At 34.9% G+C, this 11,025-nt stretch overlaps 3 protein-coding genes across 3 annotated transcripts in view; all 3 read right to left on the bottom strand.

The window, feature by feature from the left end:
• Positions 1 to 771, bottom strand: part of LOC104737512 (glutathione S-transferase F3) — a 1,495-nt gene extending 724 nt beyond the window's left edge. The window contains exons 1-2 of the mRNA XM_010457716.2: positions 516 to 771; positions 370 to 418 (exon numbers count right to left, since the gene is read on the bottom strand). Of these exons, the coding sequence (XP_010456018.1) occupies positions 370 to 418; positions 516 to 665 (199 nt within the window). The 5' untranslated portion in view covers positions 666 to 771. The remainder of the gene's footprint in view (positions 1 to 369; positions 419 to 515) is intronic.
• LOC104737511 (thylakoid lumenal 16.5 kDa protein, chloroplastic) lies at positions 2,692 to 4,651 on the bottom strand. Its single transcript, XM_010457715.1, has 4 exons — positions 4,242 to 4,651; positions 3,187 to 3,326; positions 3,021 to 3,093; positions 2,692 to 2,925 (listed from the first exon to the last, which is right to left on the bottom strand). The coding sequence occupies exons 1-4, from the start codon at positions 4,573 to 4,575 to the stop codon at positions 2,816 to 2,818; spliced, it is 657 nt and encodes a 218-aa protein (XP_010456017.1). The 5' UTR covers positions 4,576 to 4,651; the 3' UTR covers positions 2,692 to 2,815.
• Positions 5,118 to 10,599, bottom strand: LOC104738502. Its single transcript, XM_010458668.1, has 3 exons — positions 10,564 to 10,599; positions 9,368 to 9,622; positions 5,118 to 5,746 (listed from the first exon to the last, which is right to left on the bottom strand). Exons 1-3 carry the CDS (start codon positions 10,597 to 10,599, stop codon positions 5,171 to 5,173), a joined length of 867 nt encoding a protein of 288 aa, XP_010456970.1. The 3' UTR covers positions 5,118 to 5,170.

Here is an 11,025-nt window from a genome sequence, read left to right as displayed (position 1 = left end):
AGCCATATACTTGAACTCCTTGAGCCTAGCCTCGTAGGCATCGAGGACCTTGTCTAACTTAGCCTCCTCTTCCGCAACAACGGCTTGGTCTGTAGTCAAGCCATAGATGAGCTTGAATACTTGTTCCCACGCAAGCTTTGTAGCCACTGGGTCGAACTGGTGAGCTTCCACTTGCATTCCATTGGCCATGATCGCGTACTGAGATACGTTCTTGGAGTCAGCTGGGAGAAGGTTGGTTCCTTGGTTTTCGTATTTGTGAGCTATGTACTGAGTAATCGCTCTTGATTCTGCACAATAAATATCCAATTCATATTAGTGAATCAGATTTATTTGAGATTGAAGATGATGCATGGAAAACTTAGTTCGTACCAAAGAGCTTGAGGTCTCCATCTTCAAAGGCTGGAACTAGACCAAAAGGCTGAAGAAGAAAACATTCAAGATTCAGGCCAGAAACATCAAAAACAGTTTGCCTTGTCTTACAAGTTACAACAGACACATAGATAAAATCTACTTACGTTGCGGGAGAGGAAAGGCTCCTTCTTGTGCTCACCGTCTTTGATCTCAACATGAACGAGCTCAAAGTCGAGGTTCTTCTCGTGAAGGGCGATGAGGACTCTCCTGGTGGAAATGGTAGCAGCGTGTCCGAAAACTTTGATACCGGCCATATGATTTGGTTACTAGGAAACTCTCTGGCAAAGGAGTAAGAGATGTGATGTTTGATGTTGAAGGTGAGAATGTGATGAAATAAGACACAAGTAGCGATGGTATTTATACAGAAGCATTTGTGCGCTCTCAGTAAGATTAACGCTTCTACAATGCCGTCGCTACCAATATTGACTAGTCTTCTTAGCGGATTTTTTCAAAGCTGAATTGGATTGATTAACGTTGGATTTTTTGTTTTTACATTGGTTAGGAGATAAAGTTGTAATAAAGCATTCAATGTATTCAGAGAAAAGATCAAACAAAGTGCGTAATATAATGCCCAAATGACTGCAAGAGCTTTATATGTTTGGCATATATACGTTTGTGATGTATACTTTTGGTTTATAATTGTGACAAGGGAACCAATTTAGGAAGAGTTATCAAGTTAATGATATTAACAGATCTCAAATCCATACAAATTTCAATTAAATATGACAAGAATTTTAAAATATAGTTCAGAAAATCTACTCGAATAATCATATTTTTTTCTCGTTAGAACGCATATATGGTCGATTCTCAACTCGATGGTCGATACAGTTGTATTAATACACAAGAAGCCCATGGGAATCTGATAAGCTTTTAAATGGGTAAAAAGAACCTGTATAATTGATGGGAAAGTGATAAACAGAAGCATTTGTATAAACATAAATTTCCTTTCACAATGAAATAATAATATACAAGATAATTTAAGCCATTGTACATAAATACAAATAAAATTACAACAACAAAAAAAAAATTATTTATTAAACAAAAAAAATACAAAGTGAAAAAATGTAGGTATAAGCGGACAAAATATGATTTTTTGAAATTTTTTGATTTTTTTTTTTGCATATCCTACAATATATCCAATACTTTTTTAGTTCGGTCATTATCATAAAAATCATTCACTACATCTACCATTTATTTAATTTTATCAAACCTCATGAGTAGCTAGGTGGATTAATAATGTTTTTCTACCATTTTAGCAATCATAACTACCCAATTAACTTGCATGAATAGTTAAACTAAAAAGATCACTCTGCTATTACTGCGGGGCTGAACGAAATCCTTTCTTGACATATAGAACTAAAGACCCAAACACTTCCAATAAACAAGACAACATGATCATAGAAGCTGCATGTAATCCTATCGATGGGTAGACATAAGATTACTAAAACACAAATGGGTTTATCATTTGATCTGTATCAAAAGGTGGCTGCCAACATCAATAACATACATGTTGCAAAAGTTTTGGGAGGAGACTTGGAGAAATTTTTCATTGTCCGCGGCATGGCCGTTAAATGTGAGGTTCTTGGTACCATTAAGAGAATGGAAAAGGCAAAAGTGAGATTGCTTTTGACCATTTTCTATTTGTTAAGAGAAGAAGTAGTTTGATGGGAATTATTTGCACCAGCATTCCTCCGCTATCTGTTCGACGATGAGAATGCGCCTACTGCCATGATCGCCAGCTGCCATGGTCGGCACAGAAACTGCTCTCACATTATTTTTTTTAATTGTAAAATCATTGTGGTTAGGGTTTAGATATATATGTCGGTTTGATTTTATAAAAGAGTGGTTAGAGTTTAGACTTTAGATGTTATAATCAAAAAATTATAAATAATGTTAAAATGAATGATTTTAAAATTGTTTTGTTTAGATAATATTGATTATTTTTGTTTGTTTAATTTATTTAATTATTAATAAAAATCTATAGAATTTGTTTCCTTAATTTGTTTTGTGTTTTTGATTTTTTTTTTAATATGATATGATATAACATATTATTATATTTTGATTGGTTAATTAAAAAGTGGTGAATAAGAGAGGTTCACTCCAAATAAAATTATCCTTGAATTATCAGATCAAGATTAAAACTTTTACTATGGCTTCTTACCTTCGCTTCATTATCAATTTGACCTGGACCCTCTTTCTTCTCCTGCTGCAGGTTTTGCCCTGGTTCCTTTTAATGTGCACTTCTATTGACAATGGTCAATCTTACTTTGTGGTATTCAATAGGACGATAATAACTTTGTTGATTTGATACCGATGCAAGATAAGTAAGAAACAAATCCTCTTTTTTTTTGACAATCTGTCCCAAAATACGAAAAACAACAACATGTAAACAATTTGTAGCCTATCACAGTCCCTTAAGCTGTTCCAAAACACCTGTCAAAGTCGTCCATTTCTCAAATGCGCCAGCCGATGACACGAAAGCGAGCTTCGATGACTCTATATCGTTCTTGTTCACTGTGAAAAAAAGAATCCAAAACCAAGTTTGAAGAATGCTGTAATGACATTTTGATTCTTGTGAATAAAGAAGTTAAGAAGAAGAAGAAGAAGACCTGATGTAATAAGAGAAGCTAATGATGAATTAAATGCTTCCACTTCTGTATTCTCTTCTGGACTTGTACTCAACTGTCACACGAACACAAAGAAGGACGCTTCAACAAAAAGTAACAAAAGCTTATTAAACAAAGTCTACCTTATGTAAAGAAGCACAGCAAAGACCTTTGTGAAAGCCAAATCAACGGTTTTGACCCATTCGGTATCGATGCCTTTCCCCAAAACCAAACCTGCAGCTGGCAGATCATTGTTCTCAATGGCTTGTCCTACTTTACTTAACTTGTAAACAAGATCCTGCAAATACCCTGTAAACTGTATGCTTTTAGGTTGAGAACCAAGCTGACCATAACACAAAGAGAATCAAGATGATCATAACACAAAGAACTGTATGCTTTTAGGTTGAGAACCAAGATGACCATAACACAAAGAAGACATATTTGTCAGAAAAAGAGTAAAACTTTTTCATCAAATATGTTCTGATTACTTCATGTTGGATTGGAGGAAGATAAATGAAGCAAAATCAGATTAAATTTTAATGTTAAGTAGCATTGGAACAGCCCAGTTACTTACGAATAACACTAAGAGAAAAACAAATGCGTCCTCAAAGTAGTAAAAACTTTTCCATTAATTTGTTCTGAGTACTTCATGTGGCATTGGAGGAAGATAAGTTCAACAAAACCAGACTAAGGCTCAATGTAGATGGCACTGGAACAAAGCCAATTAACTATGACAACCATAACACAAAAGTGAAAACGCATCTGTCCCTAAATGAGTGAACTTTTCAATCAATTTGTCCTGATTACTCCATGAGGCATTGAAGGAAGAATAAATGAAACAAAACCTAACACAAGGAGAGAAATACACATATGTCCTCCAAAGAGTAAAACTTTTCCATTACTTCATATGGCATTAGAGGAAGATAAACGAAACTGAACCAGATCAGGGCAAAATGTAAATGGCATTGGAACAAACTAATTAACTATGAAGAAGACCATAACACAAAGAGAAAACAATTATGTCCTCAAAAGGGGAAAACTTTTCCATCAATTTGTTCTGAGTACATCATGTGGAGGAATTGAAGGAAGATAAATGAAACAAAACCAGACTAGGGTTCAATGTAAATGGCATTGAAACAAGCCAAGTTAAACTATGAAAGCTAAAGATGTAATCTTTGGTCATTTCAATGGAATAAAAAATTAGGGGAAAATTGAAAGAAGTACCTTTCTCCTTTACAGCAGAATTAAGAACAGCTTGTCTCTCAATCCTCTTCTTCCGATCTTGCTTCACTTTCTCAAGAAGCTCTTCATCGTCATCAGCTTCAAGAATCGCTGCATTCGCGTCTTGTCTTCTTCTGTCGTTATTCACGAGACCAATCGCAACTAAGCTGCTCATAAATCCAAGCGACAGTTCCCTTCTGTTCCATAACAGAGACGATGTCTGGTTCTTGCTGTTTCCTGAGTATACAATTTGGGTCTTCTTCGAAGACGCTGAAGATGAGAGAGTGGTGGAGAAGAATGGATTTAGGGTTGATGAACATAGGAGTGATTTCGCCATCTTTGCTTCTCCTTCTTCTTCTTTTTGAAATTTCTAGTTGGCATTTTCGAAGAGGAATGTTTTTTTATGAGTTAAGGTGATGGATGATGATAAGGTCTCCTTTGTTAGATTGTTGCGTTGTGTTATTTTCCTCCAATCACTCACTCTCACTATTTTTATTAATTTTCTTCTTAATAATTTTAAAACAAAGAAACATAATTACACTTATTAGTAGATTTTTGGTCTATGTGTTACTTGATCAATGATCATATAACTTGCTAATCACAAAATTTCTGCTGGAACATTTAGGGTTTAATTTTTAGATTTTAAGGTTTAGAATTTGGAGTTTAGACAATGCATTAGAGTATTTTGTCAACCATCTCTAGACAAAAAGACATGATGTTTTAGAACACATTTTAGATTTCATTTGGTTGAAAATTCTAGTTGGGATATAAATCATATTAGATTAATGATTTCACAACAAAACCAAACTGGCCTCAACAAAATATTTCCAACTTTTACCATTAACAAACTTATAGATCCTAAGACTCTACTTTACCCAAAAAAAAAAAAAAAAGAGGAAGATTCTTTGAGGCCATAGAAGCAAATCCGTTAGTTACTTCCACCACCAAAACTGTCGAGACAAAAACATCTTCCTCATCCTCTTATTATAAGCCATGAAAGCTCTAGCTTTGACTGGATCACCATTCAGAAACTCAAATGCATACATCTGTTTTGCTTCGTCCAACCCATCAATCTCCATCACTGCTTCCAACAAGTCCTCTGTATTGATCGAAGTTTTGCTTTGGTCCACTGCATCAGCTAGGCGACGAATGCTAGAGGCAACTGCAAACATTGCTTCTTGGAATGGATCCAAGTTTCGAGGACGTTTAGAAGGTTGTCTTAAAGGATCTCGAGGAGGAGGAGGATAATCTTGAGACTCTTCATGCATATACTCATTTGCTCCTCCTGCGTATGACTCAGTTCCATCTGTATCACTATGTTCTTCAGAACTTGCTAAAGGGAATGAAACAGAGTCTTCTTCAAAGTGTTTTATGTCGTTAAGATGATGATTGCTTTCACTCTTCACTTTGCTATATCGACCTGAAGTTTGATAGTCACCACATACTGTTCTAAGTTCTTCATACATCTCAATTTGCTTTCCCCTAAATGCTTTTGCGTCTGGGTATACCTGTTCCAACTAGGGATGTTGTGGTGGGTAAAAAAACTCAGCCCGGCCCAAACCCGAAAAAAGCCCATCCAGAAAAAGCCCGATCTCATAAAACCCGAATGGGTATTAGGTCTTGTGGGTAAATCCGAACGGGTTTTTAGTTTTGTGGGTAAACCCATGGGTACCCGATTTTTTTTTGTCTTATATGATGTATTTTGCATTTTGCATTATGAATTTTTGTGTCTTTAGCTTTTTGGTACCAAATATGATTTATATTATGTATTTTGTTTATTTTATTATATCTATGACAATTTTCAAAAATTTATAATTTTATATCATATAGATAAAGTATACCAAATATATTTAAGAGTTTTGTTAACCTAGATAAATATAAAAACCAAAATCAAAGTCACAAAAACAACAACAACAAAAAAAATTTCTCATTCTTCCTCCTATGGTTCTTCCAAAACCTGATCAGAATCTAAACAACAACAAAACAATGGAATTTCAGTCAAAATTTCATAATTACATCTTTATTCTTAAGTAACAATCTTAATTTTTTTTACCTTGGTCTCATACTCCTGAGCTACTAGTCACAGATGTGGTACCTTCAACCTCATCATCAAAGTTGTCTTTAATGTCACCTGTAATTAAAAAATATAAATTCTTACCTTCAACCTCATCATCAAAGTTGTCAACCAAGCAAGGGAAGTTACTTATGAATTGAAAAAATATGGATTCTTACCTTCTAACTCAGCATAACCACGTAACCAGTTTCTAGTACATAACAAGGCTTGAACATTTCTTGGAAGGAGACGGTTCCGGTAAGGAGTCAGTACCCGACCTCCAATGCTAAACGATGACTCTGCTGCTACTGTGGTGATTGGAATACTGAGCACATCACAAGCTAGAGAAGCCAAATCACCATAGCGTTGCCCACTGCCTTTCCAATAATTCAAAACATCGATGTCAGTGAAAGACTTCAAATCTAGCCTTGGATCATCCAAATAATTTTCCAAATTTGTTTTTGTGTTGTCAGAACCAGGTTGTATGCTCCTCTCAAGCTCTAAGATATCCTGTATAAAAGAGATATGAGGATGTGTAAAGATATCATGTGTCATTAAGATATAGGGTATAAAAACTAAATGGAGAAAAATACTTACAAAATTTGGATCATCTTCTAGTGGTGATTCATTAAGAATATCAAGTGGAGTTTGTGTTGATGAGAAAGAGGTAGAAGTCCAAGCCTTTTCCCTGTGTTCATTATAAAGTACTGATCTCTAGCTCTCACTTTCTCATATTCAACATACCGGAAAGGCAAATCATGGTATACTATAATTTCACAAACCATATCACGATCTACTTTGTGATCATAGTGACTTTTTGCATTCAGCCCTGGAGGTCTCTTGGGACAAATTTCTAAATGACGCTTTAATGATGATGTTCCCTGACTAATTTCAGTGATTAGCTTCTTATTACAGTGAACGCAACGACCTCTCTTTTTTCCATCTGGTCCTACTCCTACTGGTTTATACTCTTTCCAAACAGAAGACTTTAATCGTTTGTTAGAATCAAATACCGTAGGGTCTGTATCAGTAGGCTGTGTTTCACTTGCTCCTTCAGCATCATACTCCACATCCACTTCCATGTATTCATTCTCTGCATTTAAAGCCGCCATTGTTTCTAATGTTTGAGAATCCATCCTAAAATAAAACCATATCAAAAACAAACAAGAATAATGTCATATTGTCATTCTCAGACCTCATAACTCATCTCTACAAACACAAAAAATAACATTCAACAATCTAAGCACAACCGATATGTGCCTTTGTTTATGTTATAATCTCAATCTCAATCACATTGTCAACCAAAATACATGCAACAACAACAAATAAATCACACATGCAACGGCAAAAAATCAAAACAATGTTTAATATAGGCAAAAATTACTACTACTTCACAGAACAATTTTCAAAAAACAAAAGTGATTAAGTCAGAACAATTTTTCTTCTAAGTTAGAATTTCTCACCGTGTAAGCACAATCTTTGAAGTAGAAGTCGAGAGCTTTAGGCTTGAGATCACACACAAAGAGCAGCTGATACAATGAAGTTTTGAATTCTGTTCAACAGCTCTGCCTTCACGGAATCTGGTACTGAAGCTGCAAACACACACAAAGAACATCAATAGAAACAAAAGTCAAGATTACTAACTCAACGAATCAGCGGGACATAAGAAACTGGTTTTTCCATATTCCGCTAAATCTTAAATGAACTCATCCGTTTATCTTTTTTACCTCTGCCTTTTGGAGTGATCACTCGGATCAGTTCATCAACTGTAACATCTTTTCTCCCTTTCTTCTTAACATGCTCCCTGCATTCCCAAAAGAAGAGCTTTCAAATGTAAGCTAATCCACCAAACAAAAACCAACTTCTCAAACAAAGATAGTTCACTTGTTCGAATCCAATTCAGTTAACAGTACAAAAGAAAAAGCTGAAAAATCTTAGCTTTGCATCATCAACAACAACAACAACAATTAACCAATTTCGAAACTCTTAAACCTCAAAACATAACTGAGACTTCAGAGGAAACTCTTAGAATCAATGATGCCTCTTCACTAAACTTATAGGCAAACTAAGAAGCTTTAACAACTACACCAACTTTGGACAGTAACATTAACAGTCTACAACAGGAGTAATACAGACAAATCAAATGATTCAGCCAAAAAAAAACAAAAACAAAAAACTCAGAAATGATTAGAATGGTACCAAATTCAAAATTGTGTAAGCGTTAACAAACAAAATGTAGGCAGCACCGAGACGACAATGAAGGAAACAAAAAAATCTGTGATACTTAAAGAAGATTCGAAAAAAAAAAAAGTCTTTTCACTTTTGTCTCTTTTGCTCACAATGAGTATGTATTGCTGTGTTTATCAAACCAACAAGAACAACGACGAGAGTAAACAAATCAGAGGAAAGAAGGAAAAAGTTGAGATTTTTAAGAAGTGGGTCAGGAGAACTTTCATCTCATCTTTCCAACCACACTCGACCAAACTTCATTGTATCAACGAATACAAAAGACGATCAAACCCAACAAAATACGAAATCGTAATTGAACCACTAGAAACCCTAATTTCGGAGTTGGAATAGCAAAATCAGGCCGGTGTTAGAGAAGAATCAAAGGGGGAAACGCGAGCTTACCTTAGTATGGATTGGATCCATTGGATCCCTTGATCAAAGTAACAAAGACGATCGCTCTCTGGGTTTTTACAAATCGCTCTCTGGTTTTTTTTTTTTCTTTTTAGAGGAACGTTTCCTTATTGTAATCAGACAAATTTTTTTTTTTAAATTAACGAATCTAATTAACTTTTTTTTTTTAAAGTCTCATGGATACCTATAACCCAATAAGATAAACCCGAATAGGACTCTCTAAAATGGGTACCCGAACCATTTAAAACCCATGAAATTTTAACATAATAATCAGATCTTTGGGTTTCTTATTTTTCATGGGTCCCGGGTACCCATCGGGTTAAAACCCATTCTTAACATCCCTAGTTCCAACCAATTTGAAGTTGATAATGGTGCACAAAGAAGGATGATCTTTTTAGTGAAAGAGCAGGGATTATGAGGGGATATATACACTTACAGCAATATATCTTTTCCAGAGCTCATCACTTTCGCAATCAATCATCTTTGTGCTCGAGTTCCACCAGAATCCGTCTCGACTAAGTATGTCTCTCATCACTCTGTACCTTTTCTTGATCGTCTTGAGGCGATTGATAACTTTTTGGCTATTGAGGTTTAGGTTGATTGCGAAAGTGATGAGCTCTTTTCTTTTGCCGTTTCCCGGAAAATTTCTTCTGAAACTTTTTTTTTTTTTTTTTTTCTTTTCTTTTCTTTTCTACCCAGTCTCCGTCTACGTGGCATTGTCAGATTATGAACAGTGAAAACTTCACCGGGCCAAATATAATTACTTAATGGGCCGAGTCTTAATCAATTTTCATAAAGCCCACTTAAAACGAACGGAACCGACCCGATTCTTCCGCAAGAAATTGTAAACCCTAGCTTTCTCCTCTGTCTTATATATATTGCCGCCTGTAAACTCCTTCTTCTCTCAACCCATTCTTTTGTACCGATGATGATTCTTCTTCTTCTTTTACAAAGTTCGCAATGATTGATTCGGTTGCTTTTTTTTTTTTTATTCTTTCGAATTTTTTTTGAGTTTGATGTTGGTGGATAGCAATTAGGGAATTAGGGTTTTGGGAGTGAAGGCAGTGATGATGAAAAACTACCTATTTTATGAGGCAATATACGCTGATTAGAAAATTTACCAATGGATCCTTCTGAGCCTTCACACTTTTTCTTGAATATAAATTTTTCCACAATTTTTACTTATTAGTTTTTTTTTTTTTTGCTGGTTCGAGTTTGATAATGATCTTGAGAAAGAGAGCCAGTGGAATGATGATATGATTATTCGGAAATATTGATTTATTGTGTCGACCAAAACTCAGACTACAATTATCTGATCATTTGGCTCTCTTTTCTTATTTGTTTTTTTTTTTTTTTTTCGAATCAATTTTTTCGTGTTTTTTTTTGTTTTCCGGTCTTTGGTTTTTGAATCAATAACTTGTTCGTGATACTTGCCTACTATTCTTTAAGAGACGAATTAGAACGAGCCAAAGTCGAGAGAGGTTGTTTACTTGATTTAGTAGCGAATAAGCAGAACATACAGCTAGAGGTAATTGACATGGGACCAAAATTGAAACTTTGACATTCTAGAGACCTATCTTAACGATAAATTTATCAGGCAATTAATCAAAAATAGTTTGTCGTATCGTATACTGATAAGGATAAAAAGGATAACCCGGCGAGATACATTGTAGTTGCCCTCTTGAAGCTTTTACAATTAAAAAGAAGTGGAAATCCTTTACAATTTCGCTATTATGTTCTTTGGACAACCTTGGTTTACAAGATAGGTTTAAATTGTTAATGTTGGGACCTTGTTGAAGACATTTAGAGCTATTTTCCTAGGTTCAGAGGAAAAGAAAGTGAACAAATGCGTAGCTGGCAAAATTTGTTTCGTCATGTGATTTGTACTTTGCTTGTTTAGATTGTTTGGTCATCAGAACGCCATAGGATGTTGATAAACCGTATTGGTTTTTAACCTTTCTATGTCATGTTGTCCGGGAAAAATAAAACTGGGAGAAGAACAAGATCATAGTCAATTCTAACAATCTTCACCAAAATTTCAATTACAAAACTTATTCGGATATTCAATTTCTACGGTTAATGGTAACATAATTT

The sequence above is a fragment of the Camelina sativa genome, chromosome 13 (assembly GCF_000633955.1).
Source record: "Camelina sativa cultivar DH55 chromosome 13, Cs, whole genome shotgun sequence".
Lineage (NCBI taxonomy): Eukaryota > Viridiplantae > Streptophyta > Magnoliopsida > Brassicales > Brassicaceae > Camelina > Camelina sativa.
This window is presented reverse-complemented; position numbering and strand designations above follow the sequence as displayed.

Excerpts from the sequence above, each read along its gene's own strand:
- LOC104737511 (XM_010457715.1), bottom strand. The coding sequence starts at position 4,575 with ATGGCGAAATCACTCCTATGTTCATCAACCCTAAATCCATTCTTCTCC. Across the intron at positions 3,094-3,186 it reads TTGATTTGGCTTTCACAAAG|TTGAGTACAAGTCCAGAAGA; the intron begins GTCTTTGCTGTG and ends TTCGTGTGACAG. Across the intron at positions 2,926-3,020 it reads AGCTTCTCTTATTACATCAG|TGAACAAGAACGATATAGAG; the intron begins GTCTTCTTCTTC and ends TTTTTTTCACAG.
- LOC104738502 (XM_010458668.1), bottom strand. The coding sequence starts at position 10,599 with ATGTATCTCGCCGGGTTATCCTTTTTATCCTTATCA. Across the intron at positions 9,623-10,563 it reads TATCCTTTTTATCCTTATCA|AAAAGAAAAGAAAAGAAAAA; the intron begins GTATACGATACG and ends GAGACTGGGTAG. Across the intron at positions 5,747-9,367 it reads TCTGGAAAAGATATATTGCT|GTATACCCAGACGCAAAAGC; the intron begins GTAAGTGTATAT and ends TAGTTGGAACAG.